This window comes from Myotis nattereri (assembly GCF_964212035.1).
Source record: "Myotis nattereri genome assembly, chromosome: 15".
Lineage (NCBI taxonomy): Eukaryota > Metazoa > Chordata > Mammalia > Chiroptera > Vespertilionidae > Myotis > Myotis nattereri.
In genome coordinates, this window is record NC_138090.1 from 1,402,957 (window position 1) to 1,427,171 (window position 24,215).

At 54.9% G+C, this 24,215-nt stretch overlaps 1 protein-coding gene across 1 annotated transcript in view; it reads right to left on the bottom strand.

Moving 5' to 3' along the window:
• URI1 (URI1 prefoldin like chaperone) overlaps positions 1–12,383 on the bottom strand; it is a 30,195-nt gene extending 17,812 nt beyond the window's left edge. Inside the window, exons 1-2 of the mRNA XM_081107858.1 lie at positions 11,984–12,383; positions 2,987–3,021 (exon numbers count right to left, since the gene is read on the bottom strand). Coding sequence (XP_080963984.1) covers positions 2,987–3,021; positions 11,984–12,088 — 140 coding nt within the window. The 5' untranslated portion in view covers positions 12,089–12,383. The remainder of the gene's footprint in view (positions 1–2,986; positions 3,022–11,983) is intronic.
• Between the last annotated feature and the right edge of the window lie 11,832 nt (positions 12,384–24,215).

The window sequence follows — 24,215 nt, forward strand, 5'->3', positions numbered from 1 at the left end:
GGCAGTTCATGTCAACAACAAAGATGGGACTTTGCAGGAGCAGAGATGGCCGCCGCCTCCACCTGGGAGCCCCTCGGGGCCTCCGCCCCCTGCAAGCACAGCCCTTCCCTGGAGATGAGGTTTCCTGAGGTCCCTGCTAGGGCGCCAGCTGCAGGCAAAACCAGGGCACTGACGTGTTTTAAAGCAGAAGGTCCTGTCAACGTTTTAAAGTAACAAACCTCACCAATTCAGCAAGCAATTTAAAAAGAACACGTCGATGTTGTCAAACTGAAATTGGGATAAACTGCCACAAGACCATCACTCTCCAGATAATAAAAACGACTTCGACAGCGTGAGGCCTGCTTTCAGTTGACTCCTCGGCTCCGAGTCACCAGGGCACAACCAATGCCACTGCCCCAGCTGGCCCAGAGGACACGAGGGCTCCACACGCACGCTGCTCGCCCTGATACTCCTGCAGTCAGTGTCGCTCTTCAGCGTTCTCCTCTCACGAAAGAGGAGGGAGGAAGATGAGGAGCCACACACATGAGAGAAACCAGGCCTCTCCTGTCAGAGGTCCTTCTGGAACAGGCCTTGCTGACAGACTGCACAGCCAGCTGTGCGTGCGGGGCTCCGGAGACGGGGCTGTGTGGGCAGGAAATGGGACAGCGAGTGTCCATGAGGCCGACCTGGTGCAACGCCTGCGCGCCACAGGCGCTTGTTAAACCTACTGCATGCTAGCAGTTATGTTTTAGAAGAGTGATTTTGCAAATGCTCACACACTAACATTAGCTTAGATGTAAACGATTCTTGGGCAGCTTGGCAAGAAGCTGGTGAAAAACAGTTGTTTACAAGAATTGGGGGTAAAGGAGAGGAGGGAAGCTACACACCACTCTGCCCCTTGCATGAACGAATCCTTTGAAAGTGCACAGACCAGCACGGTCAGTAGACATCACGTGCATTTTAAACGTCACCCTCTCTGCTCCTTCACTGCGTCGGGGTCACCACCGAGAAGGGGCTCGGCTGCACGGACTGTGCCGTACACGAGGCTAACGCCCGGTTCAGCAGCGCGAGGGGCAGCAGGCGTCTGAAGGCAGGCGGGGGGCGCCCTGAGGAGCAGCCCGGCCTCCCTGGGCCTCCTGCCTCCACACACAGTGCACGTCTACTGCGATTCCTGCTGAGTGACCAACTGGGCGGGGCTTCAGGGCGGCCGCTCAGACGACAGCAGCCTCCGACCGGCCCCTGGATCACGGCTGCGGCACGAAGGGAACGCCACACCCGAGAATGCCACCGGGCTCCCAGACAGCACCCCGCTTCCGGGGGAAGACACCAGTTCCCGGCTTTTCATATAATAAGTTAGCAGCTTCACTGGCCATTTAGATCCTAGCAATAGCAGGTCCTCATTTAAACCAGAAGGAAGTCTGCTTCCTGAGCCGTATCAGAACTGATTCAGAGCAAGAGGCACATTTAACGGGAAAGCAGTTCTGGGGCTTTTCATGCACAGACAAGGTTCCCTCTCGCTGGCAGAGAGACGTGGAGGTCCCCTAGCCAGGCCTCTCGGGGTGGGGGGCTCTGTGGAGCTGGAGACCGAGTCTGAGTCCCACGGACCTGCCCCGAACTAAAGCCATGTCCGTCCGTTCTCACTCGCCAGGCCTGCAGTGCCAGCAACTACGGTGCTGCACACAACTAGCCGAGGACGTGGCCGCCGTCCACTCAGGCACCAGTCCTGTGGGTGCGGCACGGGGGCCACGGACAGGAGGGCGTGCCCTCGCCCTGAAGGAGCCTCCACCTCCACAAGCACCAGCGCAGGTGGTGAGTGACACGAGGGTGCAAATCAGTGTCTGTTCTCACTGAATCCAACCCTTCGCTAATTTCCTGATTAAAACCAACAGAGAGAGAAGCCAACACTAATAAGATTTCCTCTAGGAATCACTTATAAAACGGCAAATGGTTCACTTTGACCAAATTAGCAGGGGGGCAGGGATGAACTCTCTGGCCGGGGACCTGCATTCCGAGCTTTAACCTGACGGATGTGTGATGACAGGCTGCACGGCGCTGCACGACAGGCGTTTACTGGACATGAAGAAGCACTGGGTTATTCACAGGTGGATCCACGCGGCGTGGCCGAGATCCGGGAGCAGCAGTCGGAGTGCAGCGCAGGAGGAGCAGAGCGCAGACACCTGCCTGCAGCCTAGTGCGCCGGAGCCAAACAGCACCTGATGTACTAACTAGGGCCATTTCCTCAGAGGTCTCTCAGGCATGAAGAAAAAGCCTCTTAAAATAAATTTAAAATATTCTGTGCTTGATGGTGTCTGAGCAAGGATTCAGTCCCAGCCCCAAGGGCAGTCAGCGCTCCTCACTCAGCCTGCAGGCAGGAAGCAGGCGGCCTGCGGTCTCCCAGTCACCTCCGCGCAGAGGGCACAGGGCCACAGGGCACAGGGCACAGGGCACAGCGCCGCACTGTGACTTCACACCTGAGTCAGCAGCTGGACCGCAGGCTGCCAGGTGGGCGTCCTCAGAGACAAGGGAGGGCTGTGCACCGAGCGCGCTATGAGCTCAGGATCAGCGCTGAGCCGACAGGACGCTCGCCACTGCAGTTGCTCAGAGGCTCAAAACTTCAGACACGTGCACCTTTCCGCCCTGATTTTCCAACAGCCGACCCAATTATTATCCCAGCAGAAACATAAGAAATATTCCCAAGTAGGTCTATGATTAGTCTACAAAAATGTCTGTCTCCACTTCATAACATTAACATTATTCTAACACTAAAGAAAAGAAAGGAGAAAAGAAGCCCTTAGAGTAAACACAAATGGCGACACAACTTCAGGAAATCAGGGAACACGTAAGTCAGCAAACTGTGACAGACGGTATAAATGAGTGGCCAAGGCACTCAACACGGAGAGCACTAGCGGAATTCAATCACGGGCTCCCCAGAAGCAGTACACGCTACTTCAATGCAGACGGCGGCCGACAGGGTTTCAGAAAAGTGATAAAAGCGTCCTTCACTCACCAGTGCTGGATCCGCTCTCGGCAGCCGGTGACCACCTGTCATGGAAACAGATAACTCCTCATGAGAAACAGGGCATGGCACAGCTCAAACCCGCGCGTCGCCGCGAGCGGGCCTTACAGATTCCACGGCGCCTCCGGCCCCATCTGTACGCGTCACCCGCACCGAGATGGGAGCGCTGGTTCCTAAGCAGCACACTCTATCACACCCTCTAATGCGGGCTGATAACCGCAGAACAAATTACAGCTCCCGGCTCGGGCTCGGTGCAAAACCCGCTGCATAGCAGTGAGATGACACATGATATAAGATAACTAGTATTTTGTACAATCTACAGACCTGCTTTCAGTGTTACATATTTTGTAGGATACACAAATGTTACAAATAACAAAAAAGCTAATGTAACATCCACGTTTCATCAGTTAAAAAAAATGACAGTAGTGAAAATATTTTATTTTGTCAGTATATCTCTGAATGTTCTCACCTGTGATTTTTATTCTGACGCATTAAAAATGAGTTCAGTGATATCTTTCTACTACATTTTCAAAGGGAAATACTTGGGATAAAGAGATGCTCTGAACAGCCCATTTGTTCCCCCTGTGAATTATGATAAAAGTGTAAGCACCTCATAGCCAGTTGAGCCTATAATAGGAAAACAGTAAAATTAATGACAAAAGTTGTTTGTTCCCCTCCGCGGTATTTCAGCAGATTCCCACAATGCTCCGAACACCAGTAAGAACACTCACCGATAAAGGGGAAGACACTTACATGGCAACTGAAAAGCAACACTGTTTCCAAACATTATTAATCACTTGCTTTTACATGGCCCATTAATAAACATCTTAAATAATAATTTCAAATGCTGTAGCACCATTTTAGAGACAAAGAAACTAAGGAATAAAAGCCAAAAGGCTCAATACAAAGCCACATGAAAAAAAAATAGCAGAATTATCTGGGGTTTTGTTCTGTTGTTTTTTTGAATCCTCACCTAAGGATATGTTTAGTTGTTTTTATTATTGATTTTTTTTTTTTTTTTTAGTGAAAGGAAAGAAGGGGAAGGGGGGAGGGAGGGAGGGAAGGAGGGAGGGAAACATCCATCAGTTGCCTCCTACATGCACCCCAACCAGGATTGCACCTGGAAGCTAAGTATGTGCCCCGACTGGTAAGAAGCCACAACCTTGGTGTATGGGACAATGCTCCAACCAACCGAGCACCAGCCAGGGCGCTGTATCTGGTTTGACACCCACTGCTCTGGCTCACTGCTCTGTCTGTCTGTCTGCTTAATGTTTTACCCAGAAATCACAAGGGGGTGCGGGCTGACTCTAAATCTCTCTAACATTTACTAGTAATTCCTGAAATAACTGTCCTCCTGTGAGACATGTTAAATACGAGGGCAGGAATCCGGCACAGAATGATGCTGCGATCAGATCCCCAGCCACACCCACATTCACTCAGCACAGGGGGTCCGCTGTGCGAGGAGGACCTCAGAGCATCACTCCCTGAGCCACACCGAACAGCGGCGCTGACATCGCCGACCGGGCACTAGATGGGCCGGCCGAAGCGACACCAGTCCACCCTGCAGTCTCTGATCTGGCCGTCGCTGTGAAAGACACAAACAGAACTCCGTGTCAACTGAAGAGAACACCTCTGCATGGAACCCTTCTGATGAAGTTCCTACTGAACAGCCCCGTGAAAAGATGAGACCCGCTGCCGCCGACGCTGGTCTCCACGCATGAGGTGAGCCAGCAGCACCCGAGCAGGGCTTCATTAACCTCCACGCGGAACCTGCCGCGGCTGCATATTAACTAGTTACATATTCATAATCACCTACATTATTTAAAGGGCCTTCGATGAAATGTTCTCTGCAATATCCATTAGTGACGGTGTGAAAGGTCACAGAAGATAGTCTACGGAGGGCTTCCAGGAAGGCTTTTTAATTAGTAAATATGTAAATTTGGCACATCCGCTTTTTATGCTTAAAAAACAAGTCTGCGGTAGGATGGCCTGTCTTCTTGCCATCCCTCCCACTCTGCTCCCCACCAGGTTCCAGCTATCCTGCCGCAGCCCGCCCCTCCCCTGGTCCCTTCTCTTTCCTAAAAATAGTTTCCCAGGAACAGATTTCAAGGATACAACAACAAAAAATCTATTTCGTCATTTACAAGGGAAACTTTCACTGCCAAAAAGACTGTCTTACACTGAAGTGTCTACTGGCTACGGCTAGGGTTCAGAACAGAGGCTGCAGCTGGGCGCCATCCAAATACAGGCCAGATATTTTGAGAACCAAAGAAATAAAGGAAAAGGTGAAGGAGCCCCACACGGAGACAGCTCCCACGGCAGGTCCACGGCTCTCTTTGCTACAGGACTCAGTCCCCGGCTTCCGACAGGCACCTGACCCAGGCAGTTTGCTTACATTGTGAGATATCTGTAGTTTTCCTCGTCACAGCAAGTTGCTGGTTTTTTTTTAATTTAGTAAATTTCTACAATGTAAATGTGAAGGAAAATTTTAGAAGGAAGAAAATCTTATGATTCAAACCAGTCTATCTGGGTTAAAAAACCTGTCTCGTTTTTCTGTGAAGTTAAATAATTCCAAATAATCTTATTCCCTCTGAAAATGAACTGATTAATTCCTTTAACTATTAATAAAGTGACCAGGAGAAGGTGAGCCTGGTTCTATCAACAGCCCTTGGGGAAAAACAACAAGAAGCATTTCGTTACTTTGTGGTCCTTCACACAAGCTTTTTTTAAAAAGTAAGATGGCTATCGAGGAACGAGGAACTGAGCCAATTCCAGCTTTCTCAGTTAAACCTGCCAAAACATGGAACTGTTGCTCCTGAAGAAAGAAAATCTTATGGAACCATTTTTAGAAAAAGAATTGGTCAGCAGGCTTCAACAATTAAAATAACTGACCCAGTCAATTCTGTAATATAATGGCACTTACAGCCAGGAATTATAAATAAAATACGGCCGCAGTGGAAGTAGAGCACTAAGTCCAGTACAGGGGTCGGCTAGGAGCCGGCCTACCGCTCTTTACGACGGACGCGCTCTCTCTCTCTCTAAGCGTCTTTGCCGACACCCCAGTCGTCAGTCACATGGCACCTGCCCTACCTACCCCAAGAGTAAGACTAACAGAGTTTCGCCAAGACGTCCCCTCATAAACCAGCTGCGAGCCGTTGCCAGGAGGGCTTCGTCCTCCCCCGAAGAGCGGGCACCTGTGTGCAGCAGTGAAGTCACGCGCCCAGTTACAGCTGCCGAGAACCGCTAAGAGGGAAACGGCTTTAAACCGGGTCTCCCGCGTCCCAAAGCCCACGCTCACTGCGTGGGGCGGCTTCCACAGGAAAGCAGCTGTGTGCATCCTCTCTCTCCCTCTCTCTCTCTCTCTCTCTGACTCGGCTGCTGCTCCTGCCCTCCCTCCATAAGCCCACAGTCACAGTAATGCAGTAAAAGCAAGAAAGCTTAAACCCACCAGTAACAGTCCTTCCTTCTTCCAATGCTTCACTCAGCTCATGGCCCTCAGGTCAAGCAACGAAGTATGAACGGCACATGTCCCAGGCGCATGCGTGTGTGCGTGCGCGTTTGTGTGTGTGCGTGCGCGTTTGTGTGTGTGTGCGTGCGCGTTCGTGTGTGTGTATGCGGGCTAGAGGAACAGGGCCGGCCTGTAGTCACCATCACATCGCATCGTATGTTGGAGGCACTAACCGAGTTACATGTCCAGGATGACAACGACACACGGCCCAGCCAACAAACTGGTTTTGCTTTACGTCGGGGTCCCGCTGACATAGAGGCACATTCTGCTACGAAGGGCTAAGTGATAGGTGATCGGTTTAAAGTCAACAAAGCCTATGGGGGGGGCGCGGGAGTAAACGCCTTTGCTCTCACCTTAGGAAGGCAGGCCGGCCTGGTCTCCCGTGTCAGTCTCCACTCACTCCCCTTGGCTCCTGGCGCTGGAACAGTCCGCCAGGGGCATCAGCCGTGCGTCCCCTTGGGAAATCCGAGCCACATTCCAAGCGGCCTGGAGGAGAAGCCGGAGGACGGGGCACTGTGCCTCGGTGGCTCGGAACCCGCCCTTCACTCCGAAGGTCTCCCTACACGGCACTTCCGGATCCCTCCTGCAACGGCCGTGGTGAGAGCCCGAGCACTGCCCAGGCACAGCTCCGAGGGGCGGACCCCTCCTGCTAGCTGCCATCGGCCACGGCTACATGCTGGGTTTCAGCGCCCCGAGTCAGAAAGGAAAAAGGACCCGGAGGCTACGATGGCTGAGCTGGCAGCTCCTTAACAGCTGAGCTGAGCGTGAGTGAAGGACGTTCTGCCGATTAAGAAAGTAGGTGCACACGTCGTCACCCAGCAACTAAGACGTGCGCGCCAACAAATCAGTGCAACACTGCAGGTCTCTAGGGAGCCAGCCTTCTCTGTAAAGAAGGAGGAACTGACTGCAGGTTCCTTCCAGAAAAAAACTCAACACGAGCACTGAACTGCAATGCACCGGGGTTTCTGTGTAACGCTCGTAAACACCTTCACTTTCTAAATATCCTAAAAGGCAAAGATGCCAAAGCTGCTACCAAAAGTTAACTCCAATTATATAGAGCCACTCGCTGAAACACTTGGAGGTTCTTATTCAAAACATATAGCCAGGATGGAATCAACACGACCCTCCTCACCGCCCCTGGACACTGAGCCTGTTTCCTACGCAGGCTGCCCACACGTTCCCGGTATTCACGCGGGTCCCTTTAGCAAGGCCGGACTGTGTCTGACATGCCTGCCACTCCCTGAAGAAACAGCTCCTTGCAGGCTAAACACAAGCAGGAGGACGCACCAAGGCCGGGCACCGTCACCTGATAAAAACCAAAGGAAAGACGCAATTTCCCAGCAGCCGGGGCAGGCGCAGGGAGGACAGACACTGCCCTCCAAGGAGCAACAGAGTTAGAGCTGGAGCTGACGGCAACAAAAATAAGCAAAAATGAAAAGAGTGAAATCTTAAAGCGGGAGAAAGTACCTGGACATCCATGGTGATGGGCACAGCAAATGTCCGCTCGCTAAGGCGTAACCACTGAGACTCGCTCAAGGGCACGGGTCAGCCACATCTCACTAAGAAATGCCACAGGGACTGTTCAGAGCAATGTAAGTGCAGGAGGAACGAAAGAGCCACTGTACAGGTATTTTTAAAAAGGTCACGATAAACCAATGTGGGTCCCATAAAATAATAAAACACCGTCGTGCTTAAAGCACACGGAATTCAAGTGCATGGAGCGATGATGCGCGCGCTGGGGTGGGTGAAAGCGCACGTGCGACCTCTGGGCAAAGGCCTCGTGAGAAAGAATAGCAGGCAACGGATGGCGTAAACATACAGTACGTTCAGCGCTAACAAACAGATATGAAGAATAGTGCTAACTGCCACAGTAGAGAAGAACGTACCAGGAACAAGTTATCAGAGCAAGGAAACACACCGACAAGGTGTGTTTGAATAAATCAAAGGAAGCCCCTAAAGAGGCAGAGAAAGAACATCCCAGGAGGCGCCACAGCCACGGGGACAGCGATGAGAGTGACAACCACGTCAGTGCAACACGGCGGGGCCGCTGTGGAAAACAGATCGGTGGTTCCTACAAAATCAGACACAGATGACAGGTGAGCCAGCCACCCCACTTCTGGGTATCTTCCCCAAAAAGTCAAAGCAGGAACTGCGAGAGCTGCAGGTCAAGGTCACGGCAGCATTATTCATAACAGTCAAAACATGAAAGCAACCCTCGTCCATCGATGGATGAATGAACAGCCACATGTGGCATATCCATACAACGGAGTATTATTCAGTCTACAAAAGGGAACCCTGATATACGTAGTCTGTGGTATGAATAAACATTCAAGACATTATGCTAAGTGAAATAAGCCAGTCTCAAAAGGACAAATGCTGTATGACGCCACTTATGTGAGACGTCTAGACAGCCAGACTCACAGAGACAGAAAGTAAATTGGCAGCTGCTGAGGGGAGTGGGGGGTAGGGGCAGGGAAGGGGAGGGGGAGGGGGAATTGATTCATGTGTAGTTTCAGTTTCCCAAGATAAAAAAAAAGTTCTGGAGATGGATGGTGGTAAAATCAATAAATGAATATCCTTAGGTGAGGATTTTTTTAATTTTTTTTAAAAAGCTATGAAAAAAAGGGTAGCTATATTTCGGGTCTCCTGTCCTGAAGCAGACCCTTTCAAATACAGTCTAGCCCAAGAATGTCAAACTTGGGGCGCACAACAAATATTTTTGCAGCCCAGCCAACATAAGTCTGTAAGAAACGTTTTAATAAAAATTTCGTAACTTGCCCTGATCGGTTTGGCTCAGCGGATAGAGCGTCGGCCTGGGCACGATTCCGGTCAACATGCCCAGGTTGTGGGCTCGAACCACAGTGAGGGGCATGCAGGAGGCAGCTGATCAATGATTCTCTCTCATCATTGATGTTTCTATCTCTCCCTCTCCCTTTCTCTGAAATCACTAAAAATGTATTTTAAAAAATTTAAAAAGAAAAATAGGTTTACTTGCATTATGCTTACTAATTTGCGGTTATTCAGTGTCTGGTAAGTTAATGCTCAAGAAAAAATATTAATTTTCATTAAAATGTTCTATTATTTTTTTTAATATATTTTTATTGATTTCAGAGAGGAAGGGAGAGGGAGAGAGAAACATCAATGATGAGAGAGAATCGTTGATCGGCCGCCTCCTGCACCCCCACACTGGAGACCGAGCCAGCAACCCAGGCACGTGCCCTGACTGGGAATCGAACCGTGACCTCCTGGTTCACAGGTCGATGCTCAACCACTGAGCAACGCCAGCCGGGCTAAAATGTTCTATTATTTTGTTAACGATGACTCATTTATTTCAGCCCTTTGTATTCAGCATGTCTCTATCAAAATAAACCTACGTTTCTAAGAAAATTGAAGCTTTTGTGTTTTTGCAGCCACCGTAAACTTCAACCTTATTTGGCCCGTTAGCCTTTGAGTGACATGCTTGGTCCCAGAGGTCGGCAAACTGCGGCCCCTTGAGTGTGGCTCTTCCACAAAATACCACATGTGGGCATGCACATACAGTGCGATTGAAACTTCGTGGCCGCACTCAAGGGGCCAAAGAGCCACATGTGGCTCGCGAGCCGCAGTTTGCTGACACTGGTCTAGCCTATTTACAGAGAGACCTTATCACGGCCTGGGAGTGACTGAGCCTACCGTGACCGACATGCACATGCTTACCGTACGCGCTTATTTATCAACAAGACACAGGAGAGGAGCCGGGGCGAGTGATGTCCACGGAGGACAGTCAGTCCCAGGACTGGGCCCGAAAGGCAGTTTCCAAAGGCAACTGGACACCACCCCGAGGGCTGTTCCGAGCACCCCCTGCATCCCCCGCATTTCAGCCACACTGGCATCAGAGTAAGACCAGCCCCAGGGGAGGGGACACGTCGGGAAGCACTAGGCACACCTCTATGACCGAGGCCAAAGGGATTCTGGGAGCACCACCTTCCGAGGTCTGCCTCGAATTTGCTAAAAGAACAAAAATGTAAACAGTTTTGCCAAAAATGAACAAACGGGTTTCAAAAAGAGCCGTCTCTTCTTTCTTTGATTTTTCTCTTCAAAAAAAAAATTAAGATCCATGGACCTGTAACTTAAACATGCCAAACCTGCTGCATGTTTAAACCCTCATCTCGAAAAAGGCCCAGCTTAAAACCTGGCGGTTGTGTACAGCTGCGATTTTCGGCCTTTTTCACCTCATATACACTGACGGCCGAAATTCTGCGGCACCCCAGAAAATACAGTGCGCTGTGTGCCGACCTGGCCCAAGATAAGGTACGATCTTGCTTCATTCATTCTAGACGCTGCCGCTGTGCTGGCTGCTGTCACTTTATTACTTGGCAATCCAAGTGCCCCTGCCCTGACTGACTAGCCAGGTATTGCACGTTTTTAAAATCCTCGCCGCACACCCTTTGCAAACCGCTGGTCTGCGGCATTCAAGACAGGAGCACGCATACCGGGCAGCCAGCACCGGGCGGGGAAGATCGCAGGCCGCTGGGGGCCAGGCGGAGCAGGGCTGCCCTAGGCCCTGTGCGCACCTGTCTATCTTTGCAGACCTGTGTCCGAGCGGGGTTTATGCAGGAGGGTGAGCGGCCCCCTCGGTGTGTTTGCAACAACTTCCTCTCCCTCTGACCCAGAGGCTCTCCCCCAACCGGACCGGGACCTGGTCAGCACATTACACGCCGCTTTTCCACGTCGGAGGCTCAGGCTTTCGGGAGAGCGCGCGGCACAGAACTGAAAGGGCGCACCCTGAGCTGGACACGGGGACGCTGGCGCCGCCGGTGGGGCTCAGGGTGGGGATCCGACCTGCGAACCAGGTCCCGGTCCGAGTCCCCATCGGGGCGCTGGCTCCATCCCCCGTGGGGGGCGCGCAGGAGGCAGCAATGGGTGATGCCCTCTCATCACTGATGTCTCTCTCTCGCTCCCTTACTCTCCCTACAATGCAATGTTTAAAAAACACATAATTATTTAAATAAAACAACAAAAAGTCAGGCTGTCCGTCTTCAGCGGGTGCAGGTCTTCCGTCAGTCCCGTTCGGAGATGCAGGGCTTCCGTCCCGCTTCGCCGGCACCGCTCCTTCCGTGGCGGCCGCGGGGAGACCGGAGCCTCCACTCCGACCGGCCCCGCACCCCGTGCGCTTGGCACCGGCGCGCAGCTGGTCCCCGTTAGAGCCGCGGGCACAGCCGGCACCCACTTCCGCCGGCCGCGCCCCCTCCCCTCGGGGTTCAAAGGGCGGCGGACAAAAGACAACAAGAGCACGTGACAAAAGTTTCTCCGTCACTTTCCGTCTCCCTCGGGCCCCGGAGGCCGCGCGCGTCCCGGACGCGGGGTCGGGGCGAGCCGGGCCCGGACGGCGGGGCTGGGCTGGGGGTCGGGGTTCGGGGGTCAGGGGTTGGCGACGGGAGGGAGGGGAGCGGGCGCCCCCACAGCCCGGCGGACGCGCGGGCCGGGCCGCGGCCTGTTACCTTTTCCTGCTCCTGGCGGAGCCGCGCTACCTCCGGGGCCCGCAGCGGGGCCGGGGCCGGGGCCGAGGCGGCGGCGAGGAGCGCGGGGTCCGGCGGGGCCTCCATGGCGGCGCCCGGGGCCTCAGCGAGGCGAACGAGTCCTAAACAAGTGTTTATGGAGGCGGCGTGGCCGGCGGCTGCCCGGCGCCCGCGTGCTCGGCCGCATGCACCGCGCGCCCCGCGCTGAGGAGGCCGCGCCCGCCCGCTGCTCCGCCGCCCGCACCCCGGCTGCCCGCCGCCGCATCTCACACGCGCATGCCGCCGCCCGGAGCTGCAGGCCGCCGGGGAGGCACGCGCGGTGCTGTCCGGGCCGCGCCGAGCGAGCGAGCGGACGTCCAGAGGCGGCGACTCCCGCGGGCCCCGCCCCCGCCCCGCGCGGCATGCCGGGAAGCGCGCCGGCCCCGCCCCGCCCCTCGGTCACGTGGTGCGCTGGCTGCGGCCCGGGCTGCGCGGATCCTCGGGAAGCTCTCCGTGCTCATCCCTCTCCGCGCCCGGGGCGGGTTCCCGCACAGACCCAGCCTCGGGCCCACGTCGCTCCCCGGGCCCGGGCGTTCGGTGCTGCCTCCGGCGGCCGGAGCTGAGCCCAGGCGCGCGAGCAGCCAGCCATTCCCTGGCAGCAAGTCCAGATCGTGCCGGTGCCTGTGGCAGGAATGCGGGGGCGCGATCGCCGTGGCGTGTGCACCGGGGACGGCAGCCCTCCTCCAGGCCGTCCCGCGGCCAACGCCTCTGCACCGCTCGGGCCTCCGTGTCAGTAACCAGGCTCTGCCCGCCGGCGGGCTCGGTGGTGGAGAAGCCGCCTGGGAACCGGGAGGTCACGGTCGGGGCACGTGCCCGGGTTGCAAGGCTCCATCCCCAGCAGGGGGCGTGCAACCCGTGATTCTCATCATTGATGTTACTCTCTCCCTTCCTCGCTCTGAAATCAATAAAAATATGTTAATAAGTAAATGACCAGGCTTCCCTGCTCTCTACCCATAGAAGCCCCTCCCCTCTCCTCGGGCACCGCCAGCGCCGCTGTTTCTCCCTGTTCTTCGCGGTAGAACAGCGCAGTGAGGACTGGCATGTCCACCGCCCAGCTTCAGCAACCTTCACTCATCACCAACTTCTTGCATGCAGCCTCCCCGTCTAGCTGTTTTGAAGCAAATGCTCTACTTTGTATCATTCCGCTTGTAGCTACGTCAGCATACGTCTCTAGAGGTAAATACTTATTTTGTAAAAATATAACCGGAGTCTCATTAGCAAACCTAAGAAAAACCGCTACAATGATTCCTCTGGTATAGTGCGGTAAGAATGTTTAACATGAGACCTACGGTTTTGACAGACTGAAGGGCACAATGTTGTTAACTACCTTACACAACAGGCCTCCGGAACTTAACTGGCGTAATTGAAACGTTGTACCTGGTGGGTAGCAGCTCCCCGCTCCCCCCGCCCCGGACATATGTGACCACTGGGTGAACCTTGAGGACATCGTGCGGTGTCACAGAAGGACAGATCCTGCATGATCCTACTTCCATGAGGAATCCGAAGTAGTCAGACTCAGAGGAGCAGAGATTAACAAATAATAATAACAAATCCTTAATATCGTCCAATATCCAGTGACGTTTCAAATTTTGTGGAATTTCCTTAAGTCCTGGGCCGGCCTCCTCACCTGCTGAACGGTGACTCTGTATTTCGATAGCTCATGGGCGGCGCTCCCCGGCCGGCTGGGGAACCTGCCCTGTCCTCAGCTCAGCCGGACCCCACGCCAGTGATGGGGCTGCATGAGGCACAGCGGTGATGGTAGGATGCCTTCCTTCACAGCTGTTGGGCTCTTAGTGGAGGTAAAATTTGAATGTATTTTCCACTGAAATGAATTATTAAAACATTCACACAAGGCCCGCCCGGCGTGGCTCAGGGGTTGAGTGTCGACCAGTGAAGCAGGAGGTTACGGTTCCGTTCCAGATCAGGGCACAGGCCGGGGCTGCAGGCTCGATCCCCAGTGTGGGGCGTGCAGGAGGCAGCCGGTCCATGGTTCTCTCTCATCATGGATGTTTCTCTCTCTCTCTCCCTCTCCCTTCCTCTTGAAATCAATAAAAAACATTATTAAATATATATATATATATATATATATATATATATATGGCTGTGAACCTAAACCTGCTCTAAAAATCTATAATAATAAAAGCGTAATATGCTAATTAGACTGGGCGTCCTTCCCGATGAACCTGGGGCTGTGAGGGAAGCCTGGGTCCCAGGTGCCAGAGGGAAGCCGGTGCCGGCAGCCGGGGGAAGGAAGTCCGACTCCTGCACGAATTTCGTGCATCGGGCCTCTAGTTATCTTAGTAAAAATAAATGTGCAGTGGGGGGTGGGGGAGGACCCATGGCGTGTGTGGTCCCGGCCCAGCCCCAAGCGCAGCAGGGGAGACGGCGCCCTAAGGAGCCACTGGGAGAAGCAAGCAGGTGCCTTCCCACTGCACAGAGAGGCCTGACTCCCCCAGCACCCGGCCTCCCTGGTCGGCATCCGTGTGGCCAGGCCGCCTGGGGTCAGTGCCCAGCGCTGCGCCAGGTGTGCTGGGCCCCGTTGCTGACAGCGTCTCCCCTCTTGAGAACCGTAGTATTCTTTTTCCATTACCTGATCATATCACACCAAGATCTCTCCCTTTTTTAACCTCTGGCACAGAAACAGACCCACCCCATGCGGCAGGGAGATAATGCGGAGGGAGTGGCATTATCTCTAATTTGTCTTTCTCGCTCCTGCTTCACTCTCCTCAAGGACACGAGTGGCCAGCGGTCCCGTGGCGCATCGTGTACACGCGAGCCGGGGCTCCAGGGTCACTGCCATCTGCTCTCTGGAGGAAACCAGGCCGATGTCCGCCTGGCCAGCTGGGTGTGTGACGGACCTGGGGCCCTCCCAGCCCTGAGGGTCTCCTGTCGCTCTGGGGGTGGGGGGTGTCCTGGCCATCACGGCGCCTGTCCCGGAGATCATCGTGATGCGGCAGCCACCGCGGGGCCTGAGGGATTTCTTCCCCTGGCCGCCCTCCCCCTCCTCCTGCCTGGGCTGGGCCTGTGCTGAGGCCTGGGGCTCACAGGAGCACACATCCAGGCGGGAAGAATCCCGTTTTACAGATGGCACAACCAAGCCGCCCACATTGGGACACCCAGGCATCCGGAGATGTGAGTCACCGCCCTCCCTGGCCATGTTTAGGGACCACCCATCTTTCCCTTTTTCATATGTTGTTCCTCCTTTTTTAAAAAAATACATTTTATTGATTTTAGAGAGAGGAAGGGAGAGGGACAGAGAAATAGAAACATCAATGAGAGAGAGACATCAAGCAGCTGCCTCCTGCACGCCCCCTACTGGCTTGAGCCCTGACTGGGAATCGAACCCTGGACCTCCTGGCTCACGGGTCAACGCTCAACCCCTGAGCCACACCCGCTGGGCAATTTTTCCCCCTCCTTTTTTAACTGACAAGTAATATATGAGCTGCACCTTAAGGTACTCTTTCTTTCCTTGTGGCTTGCTTCTTTTTCCAAGTGAAAATCATCTTTTTTCTTTTTTAAGTACAAGATCATACATTTTCACAAAAATAAAAAAACATATAGCAAAGCAGAAAGAGTGTAAGGAAATCCATACTCACTATGTGCCCGATGTTAGACACAAAGTCATTAGCACAGGGCTCCTGCCCTAAAGACATCAACCTTGGAGACAGAGAACTACGCAGGCAGTCGTACCCAAAGATTTACGGTACATACGGTGCCAGGCACGCAGATCCATTCTGTACAACCACTGCAGTCACACCATGAACGCTAGCTACCTGGGTGTCGGCCTGATATGTCAACGGGAGGGGGGATCACGTCAACAGATTCATTTCAGCACAACAGAACCAGAGTCTAGAACGCAGCCAACGAGAGCCTGTGCGAGGAAAGCCCAGCGATTTTCGCCGACGATCCCGCCAGGAGCTCTGAAAACCACGACGCAAACCCCAGGCGATGACTCGGGCTGCCAGACCGTGATTCTCTACAAACGGATGAATGCCCGCCCTGGATGCGACCCCCAGCCACGTCCACGTACTCGGTGATGAACCTGTCAATGCGCTCAAGTCCATCTGAAGTGTAAATGCCAAGGACGAAGCACGTGCGTAAAGAATCCCTGCCTGCGAATCCCCGCGAATCCCGGCTACGCTGAGGACGCCGCTGGCAAACAGCGCGGTGTTGACATAAGGCTGAGAGGCCCTCGAGGTGCGGCAGGAACTCGAGAAACTACCTGAAATAATAAAGTAAAGTAAGATGACATAGCATTTGAAATGAAAGGGGGGGTAGTGATGGGGAGTTTATTTGATAAACGCCGCTGGAATAATTACCCATTGTTTTGGGAAACAGAATAATATACCCAACTCCAGATAATCACCCCAAACTAATGTCTGCCGGCGGGGCTCAGGGGTTGAGCATCGACCTATGAACCAGGTGGTCACGGCTTGATTCCGGGTCAGGGCACAGGCCCCGGTTGTGGCTTCATCCCTGGTGTGGTGTGTGGGGGGTCGGGGGGAAAGGGAAGGAGGGTGGCCTTACCCTCCCTTCCTCTCTCTGTAATCAATAAAAACATTTTTAAAAAGACTCAAAACAATACAAAGTATTATAAACACAACAGGAGCGCATACGCTGGGTTCTTAAGTGCTTTGGGGATGGGAAGAGCTTTCTCGGGCAAATCTAGCCATAAAGACACAAATTAGCCGAAACCGGTGTGGCTCAGTGGATAGAGCGTCGGCCTGCGGACTGAAAGGTCCCAGGTTCGATTCCGGTCAAGGGCATGTACCTGGGTTGCGGGCACATCCCCAGTAGGAGGTGTGCAGGAGGCGGCTGATCGATGTTTCTCTCTCATCGATGTTTCTAACTCTCTCTCTCCCTTCCTCCCTGTAATAAATCAATAAAATATATTTTTAAAAAAATGGAAAGACACAAATGAGCAGGCTCCGCTGCACTTCGCTTCTCTCGCCAGACACTACAGGTTGTTTTTTAAGCCTCAGAATAAAAACACCCGCAATATGTTTCAAGGGTAAAAGCTCAGCAGGTAGAATGTATGAGCATCTTCTGCAAACAACCAGGGAACGGCGAAGGATTGTTCTCAAAGGGCACCGAGGCTAGGACGGCGCCGTGCAGAGGAGAGGTCGGAAGAGCCGGTGCGTCGACGGGAAACCACCAAACCTCTGACGCTGGGAGACGTGCCTGAATCGACGGTACGTTTTATTTATTGGGTCGATGAACTTTAAATAGTTTAACCTCTCGTGTTGGAAACTGGGAAGAAAAACAGATGCTTGGAGCCCAGCCTAAACTGCGGTAGAAGGTGACTCAGTACAGCGCTGGTGAGCATGAGCTAGGAACATCATCAACAACAAATTCTAAGGGAAACTCCTTTTGTTTGTTTGTTTAGTTAGTTAGTTATATAGCGAGCTAGTTAGTTAGTTAGTTAGTTATATAGCAAATTAGTTAGCGAGTTAGTTAGCTAGTTATATAGCGAGTTAGTTAGTTATATAGCGAGTTAGTTATATAGCGAGTTAGTTAGTTATATAGCGAGTTAGTTATATAGCGAGTTAGTTATATAGCAAGTTAGTTAGTTAGTTAGTTTTAGTTATATAGCGAGTTAGTTAGTTAGTTCTCACCCGAGGATATTTTGCCATTAATTATCAAAGTGGAAGGGAGGGGACACAAAGGGAAACATCGATGTCAAACACACTGATGGGCTGCCTCCTGCACGCCCTCTATTGGGGATCGAGCCTGCAACCGAGGTACATGCCTTTGACTGGAATCGAACCCAGGACCCTTCAGTCCACAGGCCCAGGCTCTATCCACTGAGCCAAACCAGCCAGGGCTCATCAAATCTTTTCAATGTACAAACCCTTTGACTCTACAGTTGTTCTGGAAATAAAATGTCTAGAAAATAGAACATTGCAACTCTTTCCGGTCAGTGAGCGAGCGCTCTGCTGGCCCCGGAGGAAGATGGGTGTTTGCCGGCCAGACTTTTACCGGCACCTTTGCCCACCTGGGGGTGGCCTGGAAGTGGGCACGTGACTGATGGATGCCGGCTCTCCATTCGGACCCCTGCGTCTTTCTGAAACGCCTTTTTCCTATCAAAACCATGGAACCAAGTATTAAGATGAAATGAAACTAGACCAGGCTTCTTAAACCGCTACATCACAACGTGTTAATCAAGGTTTTCGGGAATAATGAAGCACATTTAATCACGCTGCCGCTCACCACGAATATCATGATTAATATTTGGGTGAGAGCAGAGAGATTGTGTTGTTAATAAATAAGTTATTTTAAATGTGCTTATTTTATCTCTACCTTACCCTCTTCAAATGTGTATTTGTGTCTGTTTCATTACAAACACAGCGAAATGGCACCGTCGTATCTAGCAGGCTCTGTGGGCAGGGTTGGGGGGCAGGGTGTCCAGCAGACCTAGAACTTGAACTTGGATGCCAATCATCTATTTGGGAGGTGATGGGGGAGCTGGGGGGAGGGGTGGGGGAGGGAGACAGGAAGGATGGCCACCCCCCTCCCTCAGAGGCCAGCAGAGAGAAGATGTAGAGCGCTGTGGCTGTGGAGCTGTCCCACGGGGACCGGAGAGGGACGGAGCGGTCTGGACAGGACCCAGAAGAGGGCCGAGCAGCAGAGGGAACTGTGAGGTCGGCAGCCTCCTGACCGCGGGGTGGGGCATGGCTGGGATCCACTCCGTGGTGAAACCACAGTCCAGCAGGTGTGGCTGCTGGCGTCTGGGCCATCCCGCCAGGCCTGACAAGAAGCAGGGCGCTGGCTCTCTCTCTCCTGCCTTCCTCTCTCTTTAAAATCAATAAAAACATATTTTTTTAGAAAGAAAAGTAAAGAAGCAGAGGGAGTCTGCAGGGGGCACTCCCAGGACCTCTGCCTTGGCCTGGCTCTGGCCCGAAATCTCCCACCAAGACCCCCACAGGCCCGGCGGGCGTGGCTCAGGGGTCAGGTGAGTGTCGACCTATGAACCAGGAGGTCACAGTTTGATTCCCCAGTCAGGCCACGTGCCGGGTTGCAGGCTCGATCCCCAGTGTGGGATGTGCAAACATCTCTCATCATTGATGTGTCTCTCTCTCTCTCTCTCTCTCTCTCTCTCTCTCCCCGCGCTTCCTCTCTAAAATCAATAAAAAATATATATATTTTTAAAAGACCCCTCACAGGAAGGCTGGGACTCCCGGGGCCCTTCAGCCCTTTCCCAAAGCCTCAATCTGGCGGAGGGAGTCCAGCAGGTAGCAAGGACCCTGCCCGCTCTGCCCCGAGGGGGGAAGGAGACAGGTGGACGACCAAGCCCCAGACCCACACAGAGCCCACCCCGCCCTCCGCTCCTCCAGCCTGGCCCTCAGACGGCATGGCCGCCAGGCCTCGAAGAAGCCCCCAACAAAAGGCGGAAAAAAGGCTTCAGATGCCAGAGAAACAGTCTGAGTCGTGAATGCAATGAGCCACCCTGTTAGGGTCTGCTGACTGACTGATTGCAGACTCGCTAACGTCCTGGATTCGAGATTCCCTGAAAAACAGGTGAAACTTGTGAATTCCTGTCAAACACCGTGGGGCACTGCCTGACCAGTCTTCGTCGAAGTGACCTCACCAATCATTTTTGGCTTTAAATTCGACACGAGGGCTTCGTCAATACCCCCAGGTTCCCTACCTTACCGTTTCACCGCCTGGGCACGGGCTGCGGGACCCGGCCTGTATATTTATGGGGCTATTGTTAGAAGTGACTAATTGGGTTTGATTACCTCCCCCATTAATATTCTGTCCATAATTTAACACGCTTCAATAAAATACCCTAAAGCCGTGGAATGATTAGATTTCAGGAATATGTGTTTTGCAATTAAGTCCTTCTTGATTTTGATATGCAGATGAAGGAAGGCTGGTCTCATTTCTTTCTTTTATTTAAAAAAACTGCCCTTATTAACGCAGCGGTGTGTGCTGGAGATCAGGTGAGGCCCGCGTCTGCTCTCTGTATACGCTGGCTGAAATGTCTCTCAATCAGGCCTATGAGGGCAAATCAGGTTTGATTAGTTTAAGTTCACAGTCATGCCATCTAAATGAATAATGTGTCACCTAACATTGCAGAAATTTGATTAATAGTTTATCAGTTAATTAAAAATGGGTTTAATTTTTCTTTTTTGGGAAAATGCAAGGTAGATATTCCTTGGATTCATCATAAATGCAAATTATTTCGGTTTGAATCTATTGTTCCTTCTCGCTTCTTAGCCAAACTGGCAAGAAAAATAAAGCTTTGCCCGCCAGTGTGGCTCAGTGGATAGAGTGTCGGCCTGCGGACCAAAGGTTCCTGGGGTTCGATTCGGGTCAAGGGCACGTACCTTGGTTGCAGGCTCCTCCCCCTCCCGGGCCCTGGTTGGGGCATGTGCAGGAGGCAACCAGTCGCTGTGTTTCTCTCACATCGATGTTTCTCTCTTCCGCTCTCTCTAAAACCAATGGGAAAATATCCTCCCGCGAGGATTAACAAAATAAAGACTGGGGTGTTCTTTTTTAAAAATATATATTTTTTATTGATTTCAGAGAGGAAGGGAGAGGGAGAGAGATAGAAACATCAGTGATGAGAGAATCACAGATCGGCTGCCTCCTGCAGGCCCCACACTGGGGATGGAGCCGGCAACCCGGGCCTGTGCCCTGACCGGGAATCAAACCGTGACCTCGTGGTTCCTAGGTCGATGCTCAACCACTGAGCCACACCGGATGGGTAAGGATGGGGCATTCTTGAGTAATGCCCAGCTGTTGGCTCCCCGGCTCCTCTCTCCCCCACAGGTGCCTGATTCTTAATTCCGCCCAGCGAGCAGGGAAGTGGACGCCAGCGACATTTACTTTGGGCTCCAGGCGGGGCACAGGGAACCCACCAGGGGCGCCTTCCTTAATGAGGGAAGAAAAATGCCCGAACAGCGACCAGCCTCAGGGCACCCAACAGGCTTCAGAATAAGCAAAAACAACACGGAAATTCACTCTGCGCTGCTGGCGGTTCCGTCGCCCCGGGTTAGGCCAGGGGTGAGAGTTCCCTTACTGTTCCGGGTGCCCTCCCCCATCACAGAGGGGGCGTCCTGGGAAGCATTTTATCCCCTTTAAACCCAGCTCCACACCCGCCCCTCCTGGGACCCCCACCTGGGAGACCCGCCTTCTTTCCTTTCATGGTAGGGAGGGGGCGGAAGTCCCTGCCACTTGACAAGCACCCCCAAACAGGCCTGTGAGGTCGGGCTGTCACCTATGTAATAGGAGAGGAAGCTGAGGCTGACCCGGGCTGGGGGGGCGGGGGGGTGCAGCCCTGGGAGGCAGCAGCAGCAGCAGCAGCAGGAAGTCTGAGGGGCACCCGGCCTCCTGCCCGCGCTGGGCCTGGGCCTGGCTGTGTCCCAGGTGTGCCCCTGGCTCCCTGGCGTCCCCAGAGGATGGAGGGGCCCCCACCAGGTGCACACACACACACAGCCCCCCCACAGCCTGTGCGGAGCATGCAGGCGCCTTCCTCCCAGAAGAGCCGAGAGGCCGATCCAGGAGGAGGCCGCACGATGAAGACGATGAAGACGTCCGGCCTCGCCGCCAGGCGCCGGGCGTGTTATTTGAAGAAATGTTGAACAGCTCGGCAAATATTTGATTCCCTGGGATTGCAGCCGCGTTCCCCGAGGTGGTGGCGGCGGCTGCCTGCGAAGTCCCCTCCCGCTTGGGGGTACCCGCGGTCACGTGGCTCCTGCCCCCACCCCCCCCACCCCCCCCCCCCGCTGCTCGCTGAGAAGTAATTACGGCGGAATCGCGTGTAAGACACGGTGCGCACAGTGCCCGGTGCATGAGCGGATCCAAACAGTCTTTCCTTTTTTAAAACAAAAATATATTGTCGCCTGGCCAACGGGGCTCAGTGGTTGAGCGTGGACCTAGGAACCAGGGGGTCAGGGTTCGATTCCCGGTCAGGGCACAGGCCCGGGCGGCGGGCTCATCCCCAGCGCGGGGCGAGCAGGAGGCGGCCGGTCCATGATTCTCTCTCATCACTGATGTTTCCCTCTCTCTCTCCCTCTCCCTGCCTCTCCGAAGTCAATCTTTATAAAGATTGTTATTGATTTGGGAGAGGAAGGGAGAGGGAGAGAGAAACATTGATGAGAGAGAATCATGGATGGGCCGCCTCCTGCACGCCCCGCGCTGGGGATCCAGCCCGCAATGCAGGCACCTGCCCTGGCCGGGAATCGAACCAGCGACCTCATGGTTGCATGGGGGTGGGGGGGGGGGGGCCACACCAGCCAGGCAGCCCTTTTCTTCCTCACGGAAGGTTTCTTATCCTTAAATAGGGACTTTTTACAAGAGCAATAGCTCACAGCTACTATTTTTCAAGCTCTTACCGTGGGCCTGGGCCTCCCCACGCCTCTGCCCGGGCAATCCCCCAACAGAGGAGAAATCGGGGTGAGAGGGAGGGCCTGCTGCGCGTCTCCCAACAGCCAGGCGCCAACCACTGCGCAGCACTTCCCCACTCGGGACCCACTCTGCCTGGGGATGCGGAGCGTGGGCGTGGGCGCACGTGGGGGGCTGAGGGAGGCGGACCTGCGACCCCGCCCGCGCCCCGGCCGGACCTGGCCGCACTGCGCCGCCGCTGCCCCGCGCCGCCGCCAGGTGGCAGCAGACGCTGTGCGATCGCTCCGCCGGGACGGAGGGCACCACGTGGCCGGAGCCGGGGCGCGGGGAGCCCACCCGCGGCGCGCCCCCCGGGAGCGGGCCGCCTCCTCCGCCCGGCCTGCGCCATGCCCGGCGGGTAGCTCGGTCGGGGGGGCGTCAGCCGGGGCCCGGGCCTGTCCTCCGCCCCAGGCGCGCGCGCTGATGGGCTTGGGCCGAGGCCCGCAGCTCGAAGAGCCATCGACCCGCGGGTGGCGGGGGCGGGAGGAGGGGCGGGCTCCCGGGACCCCTGCTGCCCGGACCGTCGTCCCAGAAGCGCCCCCTCTGGCCGGCCGTGCACACACCTCCGGCTGCGCGGCCGCCCGGACCCTGAGCGGGGACTGTCCCCCAAGGGACCTCCGAGGACCGCGTGGCCCTGTCGGGCAGGTCCCGGTGGCGGGGGGCCCAGGGGACCCCGCGCGGGCTCTCCCCGCCCCAGGCCCCACACTCCACGACGCCCAGAGCCGGCTGGCGCGCGGGCCGCGATGCGCGTGGCTCAGTGGGCGCAGCTCCGAGACGCGCCTGGCACCTTCCGCGCCGGCGGGGGGTGGGGAGGGTGCACAGGACCAGGGAGGGCGCGGGTCCCCACGCCAGCCGGTTGGGGGGGGGGGTTGCAGGGGGCGTTTGGAGCGGAACCGGATGGACCGGGAGCCAGCATCCCCGGCGCCCAGGGAGGGGGACGCGTCGGGGCGCCCGTGGCCCCCAGGCCGAGCCCGCCCTCTGCAGACTGAAGCTGAAGCCTCCGAGCGCGGGGACGGGAGGGTGTGGGGGGAGCCCAGGGAAGCCGGGGACCTTGAAGGAGCTAGAAACCGGGTCGCAGCGAGGACGTCCCGTAAGAATGGCCTCCTCGGGCCGCGCCATGGGAAGCGCGCCGAGCCTCGCGGGGGAGGCGCCCTCGCGGGTGGACAACCAGCTGCACTGGGAGGGATGCCCACGGCGCGGGGTGGGGGGGAAGGAGGGATGCCCACGGCGGGGCCCGTGGCCGTGGCCCCCAGCCGGCCCAGCTCAGCCCCATCAGCAGCCACTCCAGAGCAGGGACCGGCCAGGAGCGTCTCGGACCTTCCCTGTGCGCAGCGGGACCCACACGTGTACTCGGGGGTCCTTAGAAGAAGAAAGGCGAAAATGAAGAAAAGTGAGAAAAACCTTTAAGAGACAGTGACGTGTTGTGGAATCAAGAGCTTCACGCCCGGTTCCAGGCTCCATGGCCAGGTCTCTGCCCTGGGGGCCCCCATCACCTTTCCATGGGAATAGGGGCGCAGCCCACGGCAAGGAGGGGTGGGAGAGGGTAGGCCATCGCCACGGGTCTGAGACCCCCTTTCCTCTCATTTCACTGGTGTTCTGCTTTAGATGGTATTTCGTTTTACTTATCTCATCGCTTTTACTCTTTGTCTCAGGACCTGCCATCCGGCTGTGAGCGTGTGGGGTGCGGGGTCATTCTCGCAGGCCCTCTGGTCAGCCCCTGGGAAGAACCCAGCCGCCCGGCCTGTGATGGGTCCCTGCTCACTGTCCACCTCCGTCCCAGGCCTCC